Raw genomic sequence first — 20,287 nt, forward strand, 5'->3', positions numbered from 1 at the left:
CGGGCACTGGGAGGACTGGGGGACACGCTGCCTCTGCACTGGTGCGTGCTGGTGTCCCCCGCCCCGGGCCAGCCCCCCCACACCCAGCCCACGGCTCCTGCGGGGCGTCTGCCCTGCCCGGGGCCCGATCCGGATCGGCAGAGCCCAGCCCGGGTGGGTGGTCCCGAGTGGGGGGTCCCAATTGGGGGAGCCCCGGGGCCACACAGGGCACCCAGTGCTCCCCATTCCCCCTCCCAGTGCCCCCAAGAACTCTCCCTTTCCCCTCCCAGTGCTCCCAGTGCCCACAAGGACTCCCCATTCCCCCTCCCAACACTCCCCAGGGCTCCCCGTTCCTTCCAGGGCTCCCCAGTGCTCCCAGCCTCCCGTTGCCCCCCCTCCTCTCCCCTCCACCCCCCTTCCCTCCGGTCCATCCCCCCACCCCAGGGCTCCCCTCGTCCCGGCCCTGCAGGGCCCCCCCAGCTGGTGCTGGGCTCCAGCTGAGCCCCCCGAGGGTGCTGGAGCTCCCCCCGCCGCGGGGGTCTGCAGGGCCGGGGCACAGGAGCCAGTTCTATTGTATTTGCCCCAAAATGAAGCTTTTTGGTTAAAGAGGGGAAATGGCATTTTTCTCTTCCCCCCAGAAACTCGCGGCAGCTGCCACCGAGAGCCAGTGCCACCGTCCCACGATGTCCCTGTCCCCGCCCTGTCCCTGTCCCCACGGGCTCCGTCCCTACCCGCTGGTGTCACCGTGCCCAGGGGGTCCCTGTCCCCACAGGAGCCGGTGCCATCGTCCCCGTCCCCAGCTCTCACCCCGCTGTCACAGAAACGCTCCTGCCCCGTTTGCACATGGTGCTGCTTTACTGGGGGGGGGGGCAGCACGACACCCCCCAGCAGCTTCAGCCCCCCCCAGGCTCAGGGGGTCCCGGCCCCACAGCAGCACTCAGCCAGAGGCGGTTTGGGGCCGAAACCAGCCAGTCCCAGGGGGAAAAAGCTCCAGTTCTGCATCACAGTCCCGGGGTGGGGCCGGGGGGGGCTCCCGGCTGCTGGGGACGGACAGGGGGACGAGGAGGGGCTGCGGCGCGGCGGCAGGAGGGGGTCAGGACTGTTTCATCTGGAGGGTTTCATACGTCTCCTGGCCCTCACCGCTGAGGCCCTGTGTGGGAGAGGGGGTTAGGTGCCCCCCAGACTGCCACCCCTGCCACCCACCCTGCCCCCCCACTGCGGGGGCTTCCCCCCCAACACGTTCCCTTAGGGAAGGGGCCCGGGGGGCTGCGGTCTGTCGTGGGGGGGCTGCACCCAGGGTGGATGCTCCCGGGGGGGGAACATGGGGCAGGGGGGACAGGGCACCCCCCAAGTTACAGCACCCACGGGAGACAGCACCCGCAGGGTGGGGCAGCCGGTGGGATACAGGCAGCCCGGGGGACACGGTACCCCCCCAGGGACAGCAGCCCTGGGCAGGGCCCCCCCGGGATGCGTCACCCCCGGCTGACTTACGGCGTAGACGGCTTCTTGCTTCTGGGAAGGGAAAGAGAAAGAGAAAGAGCTGGGGGGGGGCACGGACACACCCGCCCCCCCCAGCCCCTGCACCCCCCCCTCACGCCCTGGGGAGCCCACGAGGTGTTTGGGATTTCTTGCCCCAGCCTGGGACCCCCAGAGCCCCCCCAGCTCCCCGTCCCCAGCTGCAGCACCATGGGGGGGCCCGTCCCTCCCGGGGTCCCCCAGCCCCAAATGCCCCCAGTCCCGGCCACGCCGTTACCTCCGCGCCGGCTCCCCACCGCGACGCTCGGTGAGCCAGGAACTGCGGGGGGGCGAGGGGGGCACCCGAAAGGGAAAAAAGAAAAGAAAAAAGAAGAAATAAGAAGAGGACAAAGCCCCCCCGCGGGTGGGGAAGCCCTGGGGCAGCCGCTGTGGCCTCGCCGACGACCCCCCCCAAAAAGCCGGGGGACGGGGGTCTGCGGGCCGGACCCCGGCGCTCACCCGGAGGCGGCAATAGAGGACGGTGAGGACGAGGCCATAGAGGAAGAGGACGGCGTCCAGCACGTAGCAGAGCTCCGGCTCCCGCAGCGCCTCTGGGGGGTACGGAGAGGAGCAGGGCGGGGTGGGGGGCCCGGGTCAGCATCGCCCCGGGACGGACCCTGCACCCATCCTGGCCTCCCAGCGTTGTCCCTTTCCGCACGCCGGTGACGGCGGAGGGTCCTGGGGGGCCGCAGGCGGCACCGACACCCCCTCAGACAGCACCGGAGCGGCCCAGAGCCCACCGGGATCGCCCCAGGGTGCCCCTCCATGCTGTGAGCACCCCGGGGGGCTTCGATGGGTCCCGGCTCGTCCCAAAGGCGCGAGGACGCCGGCACAGGAGCCGGCCCGACGGCCACTCGCCCACCCAGCCGCTCCCCGTGCCCCCGTCCCCACCTGCGGCCGGGGTCCGCAGCAGCAGCAGGGCGGTGGCCAGCAGCAGGCGGGTGTCCATGGCCCCGGGCGTGTCCGGTGGCTCGGGGCTATCGTGCCGGAGTCAGCGACCGCAGAGCCAGCGCCTTCCTCCCCGCCGGCTCGCGCCGCCCCTGCCCCGCTCCCCCTCCCCGGCCGCGCTGGGGAAGTGCCGGCACCACCGGCCCCTCTTCCCGCTCGGGGCGCGGGGGCTGTTGCTCAAGGGACAGGCGAGCTGGCCCCCGGCATCACCCGGCCTGCCCCCGCCCTCGGGGCACCCCGGCCCCGCTCCGGGCACCCGGGGGGCTGCAGGAGCCCCCACCAGCCCCCCGACGGCTCTGGGGGAAGGGCCGCCGGCAGCCCCCAAACCCGGGTGGTCGGGGCGAAACCCCGGGGTCCCTCGGTGCTCCCCCGGCCGGGGAGGACCCGCCGGGCCACGGGAAGGGGAAGCTCCTGACCACAAGCCTCACGTGGGAAAGGGAGGAAGAGCGGGGTGCTGGGGCTCGGCCGGAGAAGGGGACAGAGGCGCCGGACAGGCAGGACCCGGGTTAGTCTTTATTTGACTCGGATGAGGAAGGGGCAGGGGGGGCCGGGGGCTCCCCGCGCCCGGAGCAGCTCACGCAGCAGGCGATGGGCACAGCGGGGCTGGCCGGGGACCCCCTCACCGATCCACTTCCCCAAAGACGATGTCCTGCGTGCCTGGGGGAGAGAGAGAGGGATCAGGGCGCGACCAGCCCCCGGCACGGGGAAGGAGCCCCCCCGATAGCCACGGAGGCCCCAGCCCCAGGAGGGAACGTACCGATGATGGCCACGACGTCCGCCAGCATGTGGCCCTGCGACATCCGATCCAGACCGGCCTGAAGCGGAGCACAGGGAGCCCGTCAGCCCGCAGCCCCCCCTCCGGAGCCCCCAGCCCCAAGCCCACCCTCGCCACTGGCCCCTGGCCTCTCCTACCAGGTGAGCGAAGCCCGGCGCCTTGATCTTGCAGCGGTACGGGCGGCTGCTGCCGTCCGAGACAAGGTAGACGCCGAACTCGCCCTGCAAGGACATGGGGACGGGGTTGGTGACGCGGTGACGCTGTCAGGGGCTGAGGGTCTGTCTCCCCGCCGCAGCGTCTGACCCCAAACACCAGCCTGGTGTGAGAGCAGAGCCCTGGGCACGGGACAGCCCCCCCAGCACCGCCGCGTCCCCAGGAGCAGCACAGGGCAGCCAGGGCACCGTGCCAGAGCCCACTGTCCCTGTAACACCATGAGAACTGGCACCTTGGGGGCCTCGATGGCCGTGTAGGTGGCCCCGGGGGGCACCTGGTAGCCCTCCGTGTAGAGCTTGAAGTGGTGGATCAGCGACTCCATGGAGGTCTGCGGAGAAAGGAGGGCACCGTCACCGGGGGCGCGTGGGCAGAACGCGCTGCCCGTGGCCCGCTGGCACCTCGGGGCTGGTGACAGGAAGCAAAGCGTGAGAACAGGCGTGGTGGCCACGTTCACACGGCCACTGGCCACAACGAGCACGTGGGAGGATGGGGCAGGGCAGTGCTGGGCCCCCTCTGTGCCAGCCCCTGCCCTCACCAGGGCCGAGCTGGGCCAGGCCTGGCAGAGCCGGGGAAGGGAGATCCCCCCGCAGCGCGGGGCCGGACCACCGCAGGGGCAGCACACCGGGGCCAGGCAGCCCCCGCGGGGCCGGGGGACGGATGCGGCGGTGGGTAACACCGGCAAAGCCTCAGCGCCGGCACCCGACACACCACACCGCGGCTCCTGCGCGCCAGCAGGCAGCTGGTGGGGGAAGGAAGCGCCTTTACCTTCATCTCTGCCCGCTTGGGAGGAGAGACTTTGGCATCGTCTACTTTGATCTCCCCCTCCGGCATCTTGTTGAGGCACTGGAGGATGATACGAAGGGACTGCCGCATCTCCTCCACGCGGCACAGGTACCTGCGGGACCCCCGCGCCGCTCAGGACCCCCGTCCCGCGTGGTGGGCGCCCCACGGGGAAGCCGCGGGCCCAGGGCGGGGGTCTGACCCTGCCGAGGGCCCTCCGGCACGCGGCAGAGCTGGGGCACAACGTACCTGTCGTAGCAGTCGCCCCGGGAGCCGATGGGGACGTCGAACTCCACCTGGTCGTAGACGTCGTAGGGCTGGGTCTTGCGCAGGTCCCAGTGGATCCCCGAGCCCCGGAGCATCACCCCACTGCGGGAGGGAGCGGGTGAGCAGCCCCCGCCCGAGGGGGGCCCAGCCCCACACCCGCCCCAAAGCGGACCCCAACCCAGGGGAAAGCTGCCACGTGCCCCCTGTGCACACCCCACAGCCCTGGGCAGCGGCCACGGGAGGACGGCTTGGGGACATCAGGCTGGCACTGCCCTGACAGCCACCAGTGCCATCGGGCCCAAGACAGCTCCGATCGGCCCTGGGGACTCCCCCAGGTGGGACCGGGCTCTTTGACTCAATCCCGGTCCCTGGGGGGGGCTGAGCCACCCCTCAAGCGTCCCCGGGAGCCACCGGACCCACCTGAAGCCGTAGTTGAGGGCCTCCTCTGCCGTGATCACCCCGATGTCGACCGTGCGGTTCTTCCAGATGCGGTTGTTGGTGAGCATCTGGGGGCAGCGGGGCGTCAGTCACCCGAGTGCCCCCCCCGACTGCGCACCCCCTTTCCTGACCCCTGTCACTGTGTCACTGCTGCCGCAGGAGAAATAACCCCATGTCCCCCCAAGGGATGGGCAAGGTGAGACCCCAGCCCTCAGGGTGCTGGGACGTGGGGACAGTCCCTCGTTCCCCGGGTTCGAGCAGAGCCCCGGCTCCCATCCCACCTCACCTCCTCCACCTCGTCGATCCGCGTGGAGAAATTCTTGACGAACTCGTAGATGTCGTCCATCAGCCCCAGGGGCAGGTCCTGCGCCGGAGGAGAGGGACCTCAGCCTGTGCGCGGCCGGTGGCACCGTGGGCAGGGAGGCACCGGGGGGACACAGGGACACCCTGCGCGTCCCCACCAGCCCCGAGGCCGCGCTCACCTGGTGCACCCCGCCGGGGCGGATGTAGGCGGCGTGCATCCGTGCCCCCGAGACCCGCTCGTAGAACTCGAACATCTGCGGGGACGGAGGAGACCCCGCTGCGCCCCGGCACGGCCCCGCGGGCACCAAGCCCCAGCCCTGCCCCCGGCACGGCCCCGCGGGCAGCACCGAGCCCCAGCCCGGCCCCTGGCACGGCCCCGCGGGCAGCACCGAGCCCCAGCCCTGCCCCCGGCACGGCCCCGCGGGCAGCACCGAGCCCCAGCCTGGCCCCTGGCACGGCCCCGCGGGCAGCACCGAGCCCCCAGCCCACTCCCCCGGCACGGCCGTGCTGCCCGTTACCTTCTCCCTCTCCTCGAACATCCAGAAGAAGGGGGTCATGGCCCCGATGTCCAGCGCGTGCGTGGTCACGGCCATGATGTGGTTGAGCAGCCGGGTGATCTCCGCGAAGAGGACTGGGGGCAGAGGGGGCGCAGGGGGTGAGCGCCTCCGGCCCTGCACCCCCCCAGGGAGGGGAACGGGGGCCGAGGCCCCCACAAGGCCAAGCCGGAGCCCCCCCAGGGGCGCACGGGGCCGCCCTCACCGCGGATCCACTGCGCCCGCAGCGGCGGGCGGATGTTGAGCAGCTTCTCCACGGCCAGGGAATAGGCCTGCTCGTTGCACATCATGGAGACGTAGTCGAGGCGGTCGAAGTAGGGCAGCGCCTGAGAAGGGAACGGCCGTGAGCGGCGGCCAGGCCTGGGGCTGCCAGGAGCCAGGGAGCGCTGGGACGCGGCCCCGGGCACAGCATCCGCCTGGCTCGGGGTGCTTCGGGCACGGCAGCGGCCACAAAGGCAGCCCAAAAGGCCCGGCCCCGCTGGAGCAGACAGCCCTGCCTGGGGGTAAAGCGTGAAGGAAGACAGACCACGTCCCTCTGGGGAAGGTTCCCAGGTCACAGACACTGCGAGGGCCCCAGTCAAGCACCGCCGGCACACGCCAGCTGAGCACCGTCCCTGCCAGGCAGCTCAGCGCGGCGTCACGGTGCTGCCCCGAGCCGCGGCGGCCAGCCAAGGCAGCGCTCCTCCCCTCCCCTGGGCTATTCCCAGCTCCGTTCCTCCCGCCAGCAGAAAGGTTAAACCCCATGGGGACAATAAATCAGCAGCGTCCGTTTACAAACCCCGACAGGCAAATAAATCCCCTCCCCGCGCGCCAAGGAGGCTGCGGACGTGTCCGATCCAACAGCCCCTCGCCTCCCGGCTTCCTCACCCCACAAGGACACCCCTCGCTCTCCCCACGGACAGACACCGGCCCCGGGGAGGGGGAAGCGGGCGCCCACTGCGCCTCACCTGCAGGTACGTCTTGTACTCGATGAGCTTCTCGGTGCCTCGGTGCAGGAGGCCGATGTGGGGGTCACACTTCTTCACCGTCTCCCCGCTCAGCTCCATGACCAGCCGCAGGACCCCGTGGGCAGCCGGGTGCTGGGGCCCAAAGTTTATGGTCAAACTCGAGACTTTCTTGTGAGCCAGAGGGTCCTTGTCTGCGTGGGGGAGGAAAGAGGCGTCGGGCAGGAACAGGAGCGTCCTCGGCCTTTCCCAGCAGCACGGACACGCAGAGCAGACGCCGGACAGACGTCGGAGCCGAGCTCAGCGCTTGGCCGGACACCGGGAACGCGGCGTCCCCGGGGCCAGCTCCCGTCTGGGCCCCGCGCAAGAGCCCTGGGACGGGTCCAGGAGCTCCCGCTGCCTGCCGGGAGCCTCGGCCCGCGCCGGCCGCTCTTCCCGGAGCGCGGGAGCCGGGCGGCTTCACAACCCCGCGGCTGGGGCCACGGCAGAGACGGGGCGCGGGGAGCAAGGAGAGGCGAGGGGTGAGAAGGTCAAAGCCCAACGCAGGAGCCCCTGCAGCAGCTCGGGGGGCACGGGGGGGGTAAAGCTCCCAGGGGACTCACCCCCTACACCCTCCCCCGAGAGCCAGGCACCCCCAGGGCACGCCGGAGAACGAGACACCCCCCAGCACCCACCAAGTCCTCGTGGGGCATCCACCAGCCCCACGTAACCCCCAACCCGGCACCCACCGAGCTCCCGCTGCGCCCTGAGAACCCACCAAACTGCCCCGAGCACCCACGGGGCATCCAACGAGCCCCAGCCTTGCTCTGGAGCCCACTGAGCCCCCTCCAGAGTGCCCAACTCCCCCTCAGGGCCCCTCCGAGGCCCACCGGGGGCACCCAACTTCCCTCCACAGCCCCCCAGGGCACCCAACACCCCTCTGAGGGCCTCGGGGCCCCTCCATGGCACCTGACATCCTTCCAGCGCCCTTCCCAGGGCCTCAGGGCCCCCTCAGACCCCCCCAAGGGCCTCAGGGCCCCCCCAGAGGCTCCTCATGGTCTCGGCCCCCCCCCAGGCCCCCCGACACTCTCCCAGGGCCGCGGCCTGCCCCCTCCGTGGCTCCCCCAGGGCCTCGGTCCCCCCGCCCGGCCGCTGACGCCCCCCCGCCGCCTCTCACCGTTCCAGGGCGGCGGCACCCACTTCTCCGTCTCCTTGCTGGGGTACATGACGGCGCCGGCGAACTGCTGGGCCCACTCCACGTCGGGCTGCCACTGCCGCGCCCCGCTGCGGGACAAGACGGGACGGGACGGGCCGTGAGGGGGGGGTCCGGCTCCGGACCAGGCCCCGCTGCCCCCCGCCCGGGCCCCGCAGCCCCCGGCCCCGCCCCGGCTCCCCCCGCTCTCACCGGGCCGGGGCCGGGCCCAGCCGCGCCGCCGCCGCCGCCCGCAGCCCCGCGGGTGCCCTCAGCCGCCCCAGCGCCCGCAGCGCCGCCATCTTGCCCTTGGCGCTGCGCGTGCGCCGCCCCGCCCACACCGCCGCGGGGGCGGGGCCGGCCGCCACGCTCGGGCAGGGCAGGCGAAGCCCGCGCCGCCATGTTGGACGTGGGCAGCGCCGCCGCCATCTTTGCTAAGGGAAACAGCCGGGGAACGAGCGTGGCGTCGCCGCCATCTTTGTGCCGGGCAGAGGCTGGCGGCGGGGCGCGGCCGTGGGGAGGGACGTGGGGACAGAGGGGACCGGGGTGGGGATGGGGGGGACAAGGGTGGGGACAGGGATGGGGATGGGGACAGAGGGGACCCGGGTGGGGACAGGGATGGGGACAGAGGGGACAGGGATGGAGGGGACAGAGGGGACAGTGGGGACAGGCTGAGCAGGACACACCGGGTGAAGGACGAGCGGGGTGTCCCGGTGTGATGGCAGGGGGACACGTGTCCCCAGGCCTCGCCACTTGGGGACCGCTGCAGCCAGAGGTGGCCCCTGTCCCCTCCCCTGACACCCACGGTGTCCCCATGCGGGTGTCGGGGCAGGGGGGGTGTGACCAAAATTGTCCCGTGTCCCCCCTTTCCCACCCTGCACCCTCAGCCCCCGCTCAGGGATTCCCCAGCTCCAGCACCCGATTTGCCCCCTCGCAGGGGACACAGGGACCATCCAGCCGGGCCAGGACGCTCCGTGTCCCCTGTCCCCCCTCCCATATCCCCGCAGCCGCGGGGTCACGCCAGCTCCCGTGGCCTCGCTCTGCGTCACTGCCCCGGTGACGCCAGCAGCTGCCCGGCCCCCACGTCACGGCTGTTCCCGGCCCGGCGTGAGTCACGGTAGCCGCGCGGGATGATGCCGTCCAGATGTTGGTCTCTGGCCACCAGCCATCCCCCCCCGGCACAGGGCCACCCTCCTGGGGCTGGATCCAGCCCGGGCAGGGGGGCTGAGCCAGGAGGGACCCCCCGGCACTGAGCCCTGGCCAGCACCCAAGGGTGCCCCGTGGCCCAGACCCCGTATCTGTGTGAGATGCTGGAGCCGGGAGGTGCCGGAGGTGGCGGATGCCGCACGTGGCGGGTGCCAGAGTCGTGCTGTCAGCCGGCGCAGATGCCGGGTCCCGGGGATGCCGGCTCTACCGGACGCCGGCTCCGGCGGATGCTGCGGCGGATGCCGGAGCCCAGTGGATGCTGCACGTGCCGGCGGCAGCAGGTGCCAGGGCCGTGGTGGGCTCCCCGTGGGCTCCGCACATGGCCGGTGACACCGCTCCCAGGCACAGGTGGGTGCCACGCAGGTGCTGTCCCAGCCAGGCCTGGCTGTGGTGCTGGCGGGGTCCCACGGGTGCAGCCCAGCGCCGCTGCGGCACTGGCACAGAGGCCCTTTGTGCGGCAGCGCCGGGTGCCGCCGGGTCCCTTTGTGCGGGGCAGCGTCACCCTGTTGTTGTCCCGGGGACGGTGGGGATGGCACCGGCACTGGCACCCGCATGGCAGCACCCAGGGCCGCGCAGGGCACCCCCGACGGGGGGTGCTGGGGGTGCTGGGGCAGGAAGGGTGGCCGGGCTGAGCCCCCCTTTCCGAGAAGGGAGGAAGCAGGATGTGGCCCGTGTCCTGCCCGGCTGGGCTGGGGGCCAGGAGGTGACTCGGGGTGTGACACAGCGGGTGGCCCTGCTGGGAAGGGCGGACGTGGGGAGGGGACCGAGGGGCTGCCACCGGGCGGGCTGGGGCGGAGGGGACGGAGGGGACGGAGGGGATGGAGCTGTGGGGTGTTAGGGGGCAGCGGGTGCTGGAGGGTGGGAGAGCCCCCCCGGGGTGCCCCCAGCCCCATGCCCACCCCGGACACCCCAAGGCCACCCCCGGCAGATGCCCACACCGACCCCGGCCCCCATTTCTCCGGGGGGGGCCCGCAGTGTCCCTGGTGAGGGGATCCCGGTGAGGGGGGTCCCGGTGAGGGGATCTCGGTGAGGGGATCCCAGCGAGGGGATCCCGGAGAGGGGATCCCGGAGAGGGGGATCCCTCGGCCCGGCTCCGCTCCCCTGGGACCCGGCTCTGCCTTCCCGGAACGGCCCGGCCCGGGGGGGCCGCCCCCCCCCTTCTCCCCCCCGCCGGGGCTGCCCCGCTCCGCCCCCCCCGCCCGGGGCCGCCTCTCCCGCCCGTTAAAAGGCGGCGGGGCCGGGACGGCGGGACCCGCTGTCGCCTCCCGCTGTCGCGGTGTCGCGGTGCCCGGGCCATGCACCGCGCGCTCCTGGTCGCCGCTATCGCCGCCGCCGTCGCCGCTGTCGCCGCTGCTGGGGCCGCCCCCGGCCCCGCGTGTCCTGTAACGGCACCGGAGAGAGCCGGGACACGGTCCCGCGTGGGGCCGGCCCCGAGGAGAGCCAAGGTACGGCCAGGGCGGGACGGGCTGGGATGGACCGGGATGGACCGGGATGGACTGGGATGGACTGGGGTCGGGATGGACTGGGATGGGGCAGGACGGGGCAGGACAGGGCGGGATGGGCTGCGATCGGGATGGGCTGGGATGGGCTGGGATGGACCGGGATAGGGCGGGACACACCGGACCGGGACGGGCTGGGATGGGGCAGGACGTGCTGGGACCGGGATGGACCGGGATGGGGCAGAACACACCGGACCGGGATGGGCTGGGACTGGGATGGAGTGGGATGGAGCAGGACACACCGGACTGGGATGGGCTGGGCCAGGGGCGGGCCGGGCTTCCCCTCCGCCTCCCGGGGCAGGGCCGGGACCCGCCCCGAAGGGACGACCGGGGCCGCGGCTGAGGGAGGGGAGACACTGGTGCGGTGCCCGGGGCAATGAGGGGCACGGGCTGGCGCGTTGATGGGCGCACTGGCGGGGACACGCACTGTGATGGGGGACAGTGTCACCAGCGCTGGGGGGCCCTGGCCCTGCCGGTCCCCCGCCCCAGCATCCTGCTTCCCGCAGCGCTTCGCCTCGGTGCGGCGGTACGTGGAGATGCTGGTGGTGGCGGACGAGTCGATGGCCCAGTTCCACGGCGAGGGGCTGCGGCCGTACCTGCTGACGGTGCTGGCGGTGGCCGCTCGGTCCTTCCGGCACAGCAGCCTGGGCAACCCGGTGGAGCTGCGGGTGACGCGGCTGGTGGTGCTGGGCCAGGGCACCCCGGGGCCCCCGATCACCTCCAACGCCGCCCAGATGCTCCGCAACTTCTGCCAGTGGCAGAAGGGGCTCAACGTCCCCGACGAGGACAGTCCCCTCCACTTCGACACCGCCATCCTCTTCACCCGGCAGGTGTGTGTGGGGTGACGTCTGGGGGGGTCTGGAAGAGTCTTGGGGGAGCTGTGGGGCTTTTTGGGGTCCCTGCAGGGTGGCTGGGGGCTCGCAGGGTCCCTGGGTGACCCCGAGGTGTTTGGGTGCTGGCCAAGCCCCCGGTGTGTCAGTGGGTTTCGGGGGCTGGCAGAGCCCCCAGGGCTCATCCCAGGCAGTTTGGGTGCTGCCCGGGTTTGGGGGTGCCCCGAGCCCACCCCACGCCCCACCTGCCCCCAGGACCTGTGCGGGGCGGCCACCTGCGCCACGCTGGGCATGGCCGACGTGGGCACCGTCTGTGACCCTGAGCGGAGCTGCGCCATCGTGGAGGATGACGGGCTGCAGTCGGCGTTCACGGCTGCCCACGAGCTGGGTGAGCGGCAGGCCTGGCGGGGAGGGCGGGGGGACCCACTGCCCCCCGCAAGTCCCCCGGGGCTGACACCGCCGTCCCCCTGCACAGGCCACGTCTTCAACATGCTGCACGACACCTCCCAGCCCTGCCGGGAGCTGAACAGCGGCTCCGGAGCCGCTCGCCGCGTGATGGCTCCCGTCCTCTCCTCGCTGGAGCCCGGGGAGATGTGGTCCCCGTGCAGCGCCCGCTTCATCACCGACTTCTTGGACAACGGCCACGGTACGACCCGGCGCTGGGGGTCTCGGTGTGTGGGGTCCTGGCACCCTCGGGGACCCCCAGTGCAGCGGTGCCGTGTCCCCGCAGGTCACTGCCTCCTGGACAAGCCTCCGGAGTGGCTGCAGCTGCCCTCGGCGCTGCCGGGCACCGTCTACCCGTTGCTGCGGCAGTGCCAGCTCGCCTTCGGGCCCGACTCCCGGCACTGCGGCGACCTGCAGCCGCCCTGCACCGCGCTCTGGTGCACCGGCCACGCCGGCGGCCGCTCCGTCTGCCAGACAAAGAACTTCCCCTGGGCCGACGGCACGCCGTGCGCGCCGGGCAGAGCCTGCATGGACGGGGTCTGCGTCGGCACCGCCCGCATGCAGGAGCTCACCGTGAGTCCCCGCGGGACAGCGCTGGGGCGGGCGCTCACCCGCCAGCACCGGTTTGACCCCTGCGTTGTGTTTTCCCGCTGCAGACCCCGGTGGATGGCGGCTGGGGGCCGTGGGGGCCGTGGGGCGGGTGCTCGCGGACCTGCGGCGGCGGCGTCCAGCTCTCCCACCGCAACTGCACCGGGCCGGCGCCTCGCCACGGTGGCCGGTACTGCGAGGGCAAGCGCACCCGCTTCCAGTCCTGCAACGTGGAGGAGTGTCCCGGCAGCACCCGTGAGTGGGGCCAGCCCGAGGGGGGAGCAGGGATGTCGCCGGTCCCCGGTGTGGGCTGCTGCGGCGGGGCTGGGGGCTGCCGCCGGTGCTGACCGTGCCTCACCGCCCCCGCAGCCCTCGCCTTCCGGGAGGAGCAATGCGCCGCCTACAACCACCGCCCCGACCTCGTCAGGGGGCTCCCGGCCCCCCTGGACTGGGTGCCGCGCTACAGCGGCGTCCCTGAGCGGGACCAGTGCAAGCTGACCTGCCAGTCCCAAGCCCTGGGCTACTACCACGTGCTGCAGCCGAGGGTGAGCGTCCCCCTGCCCTCCGGGTGCCCCCGGGGTGCTGCTGGCGGGCGCTGACACCGTGCTGTGCCGCAGGTGGCCGACGGGACCCCCTGCTCCCCCGAGAGCACCGGGGTGTGTGTGCAGGGCCGCTGCGTCCCCGCCGGCTGCGACCGCATCATCGGCTCCAAGAAGAAGTTCGACAAGTGCATGACGTGCGGCGGCGACGGCTCCGGCTGCACCAAGGTCTACGGCTCCTTCACCAAACCCCGGTAAGCACCCCGACGGCGGCAGGGCGGGGGGAATGCCACCTCCAGGCTGCCATCATCCCCCCTCCAACCCCGCTGTGCCCTGCAGATACGGCTACAACGATGTGGTGACCATCCCGGCGGGCGCCACGCACCTCCTGGTGCGGCAGATCTCGGCGGTGGGCGGCGAGGACGTCTTCCTGGCGCTGCGGCGGCTGGACGGCGGCTCCCTGCTCAACGGCGGCTACGTCCTCGTGCCCTCTGCCACCGACGTGGTGCTGGCGGGCGGCGCAACCCTGCGCTACAGCGGGGCCACGGCGCCCACCGAGACGCTGGCGGGCCGGGGGCCGCTGCGGGAGCCCCTGGTGCTGCAGGCGCTGGTGGTGGACGAGCGGAGCCCGCCACGCTTGAAATACAGCTTCTTCGTGCCCCGGGCACGGGGACGCCTGTCGGCGGCCTGGGAGAGGCAGAAAGCCGAGATCCTGGAGATCCTCAGGAGCCGCCGACGCGACCAGTAGTGGCGTGAGCCCGGCCGGGACGCGGCTCTGCCAGGAGCCACCCCGCAGCGCCTATTTATTTGGTTATTTATTGCCCGCCGGGAGCGGGGGCACCGTCCGCGGGATGGCACCGGGTAGCCCCTTGGCAGAGCCCCCGTGGGCTCGTGCCACGCACGGGACGAGCCCCGGTGCAGGAAACCGCATCTACCTCAGCCCCTTCGCGGGCAGAGCGGGGCGTCCCCCTGGGCAGGACCCAGGGACCGCGCCGCCCCCCGCCCTGGTTGCGGCCCCCCCGACGCAGCCGCCCAGCTGTGATTTATTGCAGCGCCGTTATTTAAAGCTATTTATGGAGCCGGTTGGCGTCGTGTGTGCTGTGTTGTGACCCGCGCGGCGGTGCCAGGCACAGCAGCGTCCCTCAGCGCAGCTGCGGCTGCGTTAACCCCCCCGCCCTGCTCCCCGCACGGCCCCGGCGTCTTTCCCCTCGGTGTGCCACCCGCACGCCCCCAAGGACGGGGCACCACCGTCACCCCCCCCCAAGGACGGGGCACCACCAGTCTTGCCCAGAACGGGACTTTATTGGTCTCCCCAGCCCCGGGAGTCTCCCCGGCCGCAGCCCCGCAGGGTGTCCCCGGCCCCGCACACCCGAGCGCCTCCCGCAGCGGCGCCCGTTCGCGTTCCGGGGGGCGCGGCCCCTCCCGGTTGCGGAGCTGCCCCAGGGGCTTCTCGTGCCGGTGTCCCCCGCCATCGCCCCTGCCCCCCTAACCGGACCCTACGGTGCGACGGCGCCGGGGGGGGGCCGCGGGGCCGGGACCCGCCGTGACACCACGGGACATCCCGCGGGAGGGGGGCGGTGGCGTCCGCCGTTGCCGCGGCGACGGGACGGGGCGGGGCTTGAGGTGGCCACGCCCCCTTGGGCGGCCCCGGGGAGCTCCGCCCCCGGCCCCGCCCCCAGGAGCGGCCCCTTTAACACCTGTCACGTCATAGAGGCTCCGCCCCCTTCACGTCACCACGCCCCCGCCACGTCACCACGCCCCACCCCGCGCGCTCTCCGCTCCAAGATGGCGGCGGCCGGGCGGGGCTGAGCCGCTCCCGCCGCCCGCAGGTACCGGGGCCCCGGCCGGGTGTCCCGGCCCGCCCCTCCCCGCAGCGCCCGCGGTGCGGCCCGGCCCCCCGGACGCCGCCCGCCGCCGCCGCGGTGACCGGGCCGGGCCGCGCCCCGCCATGCTGCGGCGGCTGCTGGAGCGGCCCCGCTCGCTGGCCCTGCTCGTCGGCTGCCAGTTCGCCTTCGTCGCCTACTTCTCGCTGGGCGGGTTCCGCAACCTCACCGCGCTCTTCGGCCGCGCCGCCGGGCCCGTCTTCGACTACTCCCGCACCCACGACGTCTACGCCAACCTCAGCCGGCTCCTGCCGCCCCCGCCCGCCCGCCCCGACCCCGCGCGGCCGCTGCCCTTCTGCCCCGAGCGCTCGCCCTTCCTCGGTGAGTGCGGCCGGGGGCGGGACCCACGCGGGCCCGGGGGGCGGTGGGGCAGGGACCGCCCCTTCCGGGGCCCGGCAGCTGCGGGGCGGGGGGGGAGCGGCCCCGGGGACCCGCACCCCGCCGCGGGTGCCGCCCCCGCCGCCCCACGCCAGCCCCCGCCTCCCCCCGCGCAGTCGGCCCGCTGACGGTGAGCTTCAGCCGGGTGCCCACGCTGGAGCAGATCCGGGCGAAGAACCCGGCGGTGCGGGAGGGCGGCCGGTACCAGCCCCCCGCCTGCGAGCCCCGGTCCCGCACCGCTGTCATCATCCCCCACCGCAACCGCGAGACCCACCTGGGCCACCTCCTCTACTACCTGCACCCCTTCCTGCAGCGCCAGCAGCTCCAGTACGGCATCTACGTGGTGCACCAGGTGAGTCCGGGGTGCCGGGGGCCTCACCGGGGGCTTCACCGGGGGCCGCCGCTGCCAACCGGCCGTCCCCGCAGGCGGGGAACTCCACCTTCAACCGGGCCAAGCTGCTGAACGTGGGGGTGAAGGAGGCGCTGAAGGACGAGGAGTGGGACTGCCTCTTCCTCCACGACGTCGACCTCATCCCCGAGAACGACCACAACCTCTACACCTGCGACCCCTGGAACCCCAAACACGTCTCGGTCGCCATGAATAAATTCGGGTACAGGTGAGCGACTGCGGCGGGGGGCGAGCCGGGAGCGAGGGGACGGGCCCTGGCTCAGCGCCTGCCCCCCTCCCGCAGCCTGCCGTACCCCCAGTACTTCGGGGGGGTCTCGGCTCTCACCCCTGACCAGTACATGAAGATCAACGGTTTCCCCAACGAGTACTGGGGCTGGGGCGGCGAGGACGATGACATCGCCACCAGGTAGGACGCCGCGGGGACCGGCCCGTCTCACCGTCCCCCGTGTTTTGTGTCACACCGGGAGGCACTGGCTGCTCGCCGGGCCCCGGGACGGCGTCACCGCGCAGGATGAGCGCGTGGGGGCCGTTGCTGCCGCACCGAGGGATGCGCAGGCGGCGTCCCCCTGCCCGGCACCCTCAGGTGACGTGGTGGCTCGTCCGCAGGGTGCGCCTGGCCGGCATGAAGATCGCCCGCCCGCCCATCTCCATCGGCCACTACAAGATGGTGAAGCACAAGAGCGACAAAGGCAACGAGGAGAACCCCCACAGGTCGGGGGGCTGGCGGGGGGCGCGGGGGGCTGGCGGGGGGGCGCGGCGGTGACGCTCCCCCTCATCCCTTCCAGGTTCGACCTGCTGATCCGCACGCAGCGGATGTGGACGCAGGACGGGATGAACTCCCTCACCTACACGCTGCTGGCCAAGCACCTCCACCCGCTCTACACCAACCTCACGGCGGACATCGGGACGGACCCCCGTGCCGGCCGGGGCCGCAGGGGGCCGGGGCCGGGCCGCGAGGGCCAGAGGTACCGCAGCAGCACCAGCCTCTTCCGCGAGGAGATGCTGCGCAAGCTGCCCCGGGACGCCGTGGGGTGGGGCGGCCAGGGGCTGTCCCTGTCCCCCCGGCTGCCCACGGCCACCGCGCAGCAGCCGATGGCCGGTAACGGCACCCAGGGCAGCGCTGGCTCCCTGCCGGCACCGGGGATCACCCAGCGCAGCCCCGAGGCTGCTGGGGAGGGTGATGCCCACCCAGGGAGCAGCGCCCCTGTGGCTGCGGCACAGCAGGAGGGAACCCTGCCCACCCGTGGGGACAACCAGAGCCTGGCCCAGGGTACCCGCTAGCCGCTGGCCACCATGGCCCCCATATGGACTCTGCTTGCCACGACCCAGCCCCGGAAAGGGACCCCGGCCGTGTGCGGGGTGGGGGAGCTGCGGCCGGGCTGGTCGTGCTGTGGCCTTGCTGGAGAGACTGAGGGAAGCAACGAGCCCAGGGGCAACCACCCGGGGAGCTGCTGGCCGTGGGGCCGGTGCCTGGTCCTGGGGAGCACCCTCAGGCAGGGGCGCAGGGAGGGCCGGGGTCTCGCCCAGCCCCAGCTCCCTGAGGGCTGCGGGTGCCTGAAGGCGGTCACGGGCTGCGCTGCCGGCGCATGGTTATTTATTCTATTTATGAGCCGCTCCCTGGACCTTTATAAGGGTTTTTCAATTAAAAAAAACAACTTTGTCCTACTGCTGCGGGGCTGCCTGGTGCCGGGGGGGCCGCGGGGACGCCGGGGCTCAGCGCGGCCGCCCCAGCAGCCGCCCCACGGCCGCTTTGGCGCTGGCGATGCAGTCGTTGACGGAGACGCCGGCGTAGGAGGCCCCGACGAGGCTGAGGGGCAGCCGCTGCTCCGCCAGGAAGCGGCCGATGCGTTCTGCGGGGACGGGCGGTGGGCGCCTCTGCGGGGTCATGGGACCCCCCCCTGCGCCCCGGCACCCCCTTACCTGTGCGCTGCCAGTGGCCCAGCGTGTACTGGGGGATGCAGGCCTGGGGGGGAGCAGCCGGTGAGCCCCGTGGGACCCTCCAAGCCCCCCGCCCCGCGGTGCCGTCACCCACCTGGTGCACCCTGACGATGGAGCGGGTCGGGGCCGGCTCCAGGCCCAGCTGCTCCCGCACGGCCGCCTGCGCCCGCTGCAGCAGCAGTGCCGGCGTCGCTGCCACAGGGTCCCCGAAGCTCTGCTGGAACCAGGCGCCTCCCAGCATCGCCTGCACGGCACCATGAGCCCCCCAGATCATCCCCGTCCCCTCCCCGTCCCCCTCCGCTCACCGTCAGCCGCATCGAGGCGGCCCCTGTGCCGTCGTGCTGGGGGAAGGCCACCGAGTCGTAGACGATGCCCAGGAGGGACGCGTCCTCGGAGGAGGGCACCAGGTGCCCAAAGCCCTGGGCGGCAGCAGCGGCGTGAGCGGGACAGGGTCACCCGTGGGTGCCAGGGGACCCCCGTGGGTGCCGGGATCACCTGTGGGTGCTGGCGGACCCCCCCATGGGTGCGGCTCTCACCGTAACAGGCAACGTGACGCCCTTGTACTGCAGGTTCACCACGGCCACCGACACGGCCGGGATGCGCCGCAGCTCCTGTGCCAGTGGCTCTGCCTCAGCCGGCAGCACCTCAGCCAGGGCTGGGGGGAGAGGGCACATCAGGGGGGCACCACGCCGTCCCCCTGCCCCTCTCCCACCCTGGGGGAGCCCCGGCACCCCCAGCCCTACCTGCGGCCGGGAGGGCGCTGATGACGTGGTTGGCCGTCACGGTGCCATCTGCCAGGGTGAGCTGGGGGGAAGGAGTGCGGTGGGGGGGGTCAGAGGGACCCAGCGTCCCGGCACCCCCCACCCCAGGGCCCTACCTGCCAGCGGCCGTCGTGGTGGCGGCGCAGGCGGCGCAGGGGCGCGTGGCAGCGCAGCTCGACGCCGCGCGGGCGCAGGAAGGCCGCCAGCGCCTCGGCCAGGCTCTCCATCCCGCCCCGCAGCGACCACTGGCTCCAGCGCTCGGCCCGCGCCCGCCGGCTCAGCCCCGACTCGGCCCCGCGCTCCTTCCCTGCGGGCGACAACGCCAGTGTCCCCTCACGCCGTAGTGGCGGCACCGGGGTGTCCCCCTCGCGTCCCCCCGGCCCGGCGCTCACCGGAGCCCAGCGCCAGCCCCAGCAGGACGGATCGCCGGTGCCGCTCGGCCTCGAAGAGCGCGGGGAAGCAGGAGCGGACGCTCAGCGCCCGGCAGTCCCCGGCGAACACCCCCCGGCACAGGCTGTCCACGGCGATGTCGGCCACCTGCGGGGACGCAGCGGGGTGAGGCTGGTCCCCGCCCGGCCCCTGCTGGGCCCTGATAAGCCCCGGCGCTATCGCAGGCACCCACCTCCTGGCCGAAGCGGCGGCGAGCGAAGGCGTGCACGCTCTCGTCGGGCTCCGTCCCGGCCGGCGCCAGAAGGTCCCGCACGCCGCTCCAGAGCAGCGCCCGCGAGAAGGGGGGCACCGGCCGCAGCAGGCCCCTGGGGACACGGAGGGCTCAGGGGAGGTGGCCCGCAGGTGGCACCGGGGTGACACTAGGGTGGGCACCTACCCCAGGCCCGAGGGCAGCTTGTGCAGGGCCCCGCCGGCGTAGAGGAAGCGGTTCCTGGAGGCCGGGTGGTCTCCGGGGACGGGCAGGACGTCACCCTCCAGGCCGAGCTCAGAGACCTGCGGGGACACGGGCGCGACGAGGGGGACGGGCACAGCAGAGGGCACAGGATCTGCCCCGGGGCAGCCTTGACCGCACCCTGGCACCAGTGCAGGGACCCCCCAGACCCCAGCACCCACCCAGGGACCCCCTCCAGACCCCAGCACCCACCCAGCGACCCTCTGGCACCCTGCACCCAGCCCCAGGGCCCCCCCGGACCACCACACCCCGGGACCCCCGTGCCCTCGTGCCCCCAGAGACCCCCAGACCCAAACACCCACCCAGGGACCCCTGACCCCAGCACCCTGCCCAAGAGACACCCTCCCCCCGACCCCGGCACCCTGGGACCCCTCGAGCACCCCGAGCCAAGCCCCAGGGACCCCCGACCCCGCTTCTCCCCCGTACCATGCGCAGGGTGTCGGCGCCCACCGCCCCCGCGGGGCGGATGCCCCTGGGCCCGTGCTCGAACACGGCCCCGTCGGCCGTGCGGGTGCTCTGCAGCCACCCCCCGAGGCGGGCGCTGGCCTCCAGCAGCAGCACCTGGGGACGCCGCCGTCACCCGGGGACAGCCCGGACCCCCGGGGGACAGCCCGGCCCCCCCGGGACACCGCGGCCCCCCCGGGCTCACCTTGGGCGGGCGGGGGCCGCGCGCCAGGTGGTAGCAGGCGGCCAGGCCGCTGATGCCGCCCCCCACGACGGCCACGGTCGGCGGCATGAGGGAGCGGGGCCGCGCCGAGCACCGGCGCCCCCGGGCCCCCGCCCGCCCCTTCCCGCGCCCGGGCTGCGCAGGCCCCGCCCCTTCCCCGCGACTGATAGGGGAATAGGGCGGGGCCAACGGCGCGGAGCACCAATGGCACGAAGCTGTGCCCTGACGGACAGGCGCGGGCACCGCCCACCGGCGCTACGGCGGCTGCGCGGGGCCAGGGGCGGGGCGGGACGGCCGGAAACGCGCCCCGCCCCCGCGGCATAGCCCCGCCCCTCCCGCACTGAGCCCCGCCCCCCT

The 20,287-nt window shown here is 73.5% G+C and overlaps 5 protein-coding genes across 6 annotated transcripts; 2 read left to right on the plus strand and 3 right to left on the minus strand.

The window, feature by feature from the left end:
* Positions 1 to 972: 972 nt before the first annotated feature.
* On the minus strand, positions 973 to 2,637 carry FCER1G (Fc epsilon receptor Ig). The gene is made up of 5 exons (XM_068415309.1): positions 2,386 to 2,637; positions 1,954 to 2,045; positions 1,733 to 1,774; positions 1,471 to 1,491; positions 973 to 1,129 (listed from the first exon to the last, which is right to left on the minus strand). Exons 1-5 carry the CDS (start codon positions 2,441 to 2,443, stop codon positions 1,073 to 1,075), a joined length of 270 nt encoding a protein of 89 aa, XP_068271410.1. The 5' UTR covers positions 2,444 to 2,637; the 3' UTR covers positions 973 to 1,072.
* Positions 2,638 to 2,935: 298 nt separating this feature from the next.
* On the minus strand, positions 2,936 to 8,204 carry NDUFS2 (NADH:ubiquinone oxidoreductase core subunit S2). The gene is made up of 14 exons (XM_068415289.1): positions 8,101 to 8,204; positions 7,873 to 7,979; positions 6,720 to 6,910; positions 5,978 to 6,098; positions 5,737 to 5,849; positions 5,398 to 5,472; positions 5,202 to 5,279; positions 4,898 to 4,983; positions 4,460 to 4,579; positions 4,196 to 4,325; positions 3,663 to 3,758; positions 3,355 to 3,438; positions 3,200 to 3,257; positions 2,936 to 3,099 (listed from the first exon to the last, which is right to left on the minus strand). The coding sequence occupies exons 1-14, from the start codon at positions 8,187 to 8,189 to the stop codon at positions 3,062 to 3,064; spliced, it is 1,386 nt and encodes a 461-aa protein (XP_068271390.1). The 5' UTR covers positions 8,190 to 8,204; the 3' UTR covers positions 2,936 to 3,061.
* A 1,824-nt stretch (positions 8,205 to 10,028) lies between these two features.
* Positions 10,029 to 14,064, plus strand: ADAMTS4 (ADAM metallopeptidase with thrombospondin type 1 motif 4). Of its 2 annotated transcripts, XM_068415265.1 has the most exons (9): positions 10,029 to 10,538; positions 11,099 to 11,422; positions 11,678 to 11,810; positions 11,898 to 12,068; positions 12,153 to 12,439; positions 12,523 to 12,709; positions 12,824 to 12,999; positions 13,072 to 13,247; positions 13,333 to 14,064. In XM_068415265.1, exons 1-9 carry the CDS (start codon positions 10,389 to 10,391, stop codon positions 13,739 to 13,741), a joined length of 2,013 nt encoding a protein of 670 aa, XP_068271366.1. In that variant the 5' UTR covers positions 10,029 to 10,388; the 3' UTR covers positions 13,742 to 14,064. The 2 variants fall into 2 exon arrangements, with proteins under 2 accessions (XP_068271366.1, XP_068271365.1); XM_068415264.1 differs by having other exon boundaries at positions 11,898 to 12,439.
* Positions 14,065 to 14,913: 849 nt separating this feature from the next.
* On the plus strand, positions 14,914 to 17,328 carry B4GALT3 (beta-1,4-galactosyltransferase 3). Its single transcript, XM_068415278.1, has 6 exons — positions 14,914 to 15,197; positions 15,371 to 15,606; positions 15,681 to 15,871; positions 15,947 to 16,069; positions 16,270 to 16,374; positions 16,449 to 17,328. Exons 1-6 carry the CDS (start codon positions 14,942 to 14,944, stop codon positions 16,942 to 16,944), a joined length of 1,407 nt encoding a protein of 468 aa, XP_068271379.1. The 5' UTR covers positions 14,914 to 14,941; the 3' UTR covers positions 16,945 to 17,328.
* PPOX (protoporphyrinogen oxidase) lies at positions 17,241 to 20,058 on the minus strand. The gene is made up of 12 exons (XM_068415277.1): positions 19,913 to 20,058; positions 19,690 to 19,824; positions 19,189 to 19,304; positions 18,985 to 19,117; positions 18,755 to 18,899; positions 18,479 to 18,669; positions 18,345 to 18,405; positions 18,138 to 18,256; positions 17,907 to 18,020; positions 17,696 to 17,845; positions 17,584 to 17,626; positions 17,241 to 17,513 (listed from the first exon to the last, which is right to left on the minus strand). Exons 1-12 carry the CDS (start codon positions 19,997 to 19,999, stop codon positions 17,377 to 17,379), a joined length of 1,431 nt encoding a protein of 476 aa, XP_068271378.1. The 5' UTR covers positions 20,000 to 20,058; the 3' UTR covers positions 17,241 to 17,376.
* Positions 20,059 to 20,287: the final 229 nt, after the last annotated feature.

Source organism: Nyctibius grandis, chromosome 17, assembly GCF_013368605.1.
Source record: "Nyctibius grandis isolate bNycGra1 chromosome 17, bNycGra1.pri, whole genome shotgun sequence".
NCBI classification, from domain to species: Eukaryota; Metazoa; Chordata; class Aves; order Nyctibiiformes; family Nyctibiidae; genus Nyctibius; species Nyctibius grandis.

Excerpts from the sequence above, each read along its gene's own strand:
- FCER1G (XM_068415309.1), bottom strand. The coding sequence starts at position 2,443 with ATGGACACCCGCCTGCTGCTGGCCACCGCCCTGCTGCTGCTGCGGACC. Across the intron at positions 2,046-2,385 it reads GCTGCGGACCCCGGCCGCAG|AGGCGCTGCGGGAGCCGGAG; the intron begins GTGGGGACGGGG and ends CGTACCCCCCAG. Across the intron at positions 1,492-1,732 it reads GGTGGGGAGCCGGCGCGGAG|AAGCAAGAAGCCGTCTACGC; the intron begins GTAACGGCGTGG and ends TTCCCTTCCCAG.
- NDUFS2 (XM_068415289.1), bottom strand. The coding sequence starts at position 8,189 with ATGGCGGCGCTGCGGGCGCTGGGGCGGCTGAGGGCACCCGCGGGGCTG. Across the intron at positions 5,850-5,977 it reads GCGGGCGCAGTGGATCCGCG|TCCTCTTCGCGGAGATCACC; the intron begins GTGAGGGCGGCC and ends CTCTGCCCCCAG. Across the intron at positions 3,759-4,195 it reads CCAAGCGGGCAGAGATGAAG|ACCTCCATGGAGTCGCTGAT; the intron begins GTAAAGGCGCTT and ends CTTTCTCCGCAG.
- ADAMTS4 (XM_068415264.1), top strand. The coding sequence starts at position 10,389 with ATGCACCGCGCGCTCCTGGTCGCCGCTATCGCCGCCGCCGTCGCCGCT. Across the intron at positions 10,539-11,098 it reads CGGCCCCGAGGAGAGCCAAG|CGCTTCGCCTCGGTGCGGCG; the intron begins GTACGGCCAGGG and ends TGCTTCCCGCAG. Across the intron at positions 13,248-13,332 it reads GGCTCCTTCACCAAACCCCG|ATACGGCTACAACGATGTGG; the intron begins GTAAGCACCCCG and ends TGTGCCCTGCAG.
- B4GALT3 (XM_068415278.1), top strand. The coding sequence starts at position 14,942 with ATGCTGCGGCGGCTGCTGGAGCGGCCCCGCTCGCTGGCCCTGCTCGTC. Across the intron at positions 15,198-15,370 it reads CGAGCGCTCGCCCTTCCTCG|TCGGCCCGCTGACGGTGAGC; the intron begins GTGAGTGCGGCC and ends CCCCCCGCGCAG. Across the intron at positions 16,375-16,448 it reads AACGAGGAGAACCCCCACAG|GTTCGACCTGCTGATCCGCA; the intron begins GTCGGGGGGCTG and ends CATCCCTTCCAG.
- PPOX (XM_068415277.1), bottom strand. The coding sequence starts at position 19,999 with ATGCCGCCGACCGTGGCCGTCGTGGGGGGCGGCATCAGCGGCCTGGCC. Across the intron at positions 17,846-17,906 it reads CCGCCTCGATGCGGCTGACG|GCGATGCTGGGAGGCGCCTG; the intron begins GTGAGCGGAGGG and ends GGTGCCGTGCAG. Across the intron at positions 17,514-17,583 it reads GGGCCACTGGCAGCGCACAG|AACGCATCGGCCGCTTCCTG; the intron begins GTAAGGGGGTGC and ends CCGTCCCCGCAG.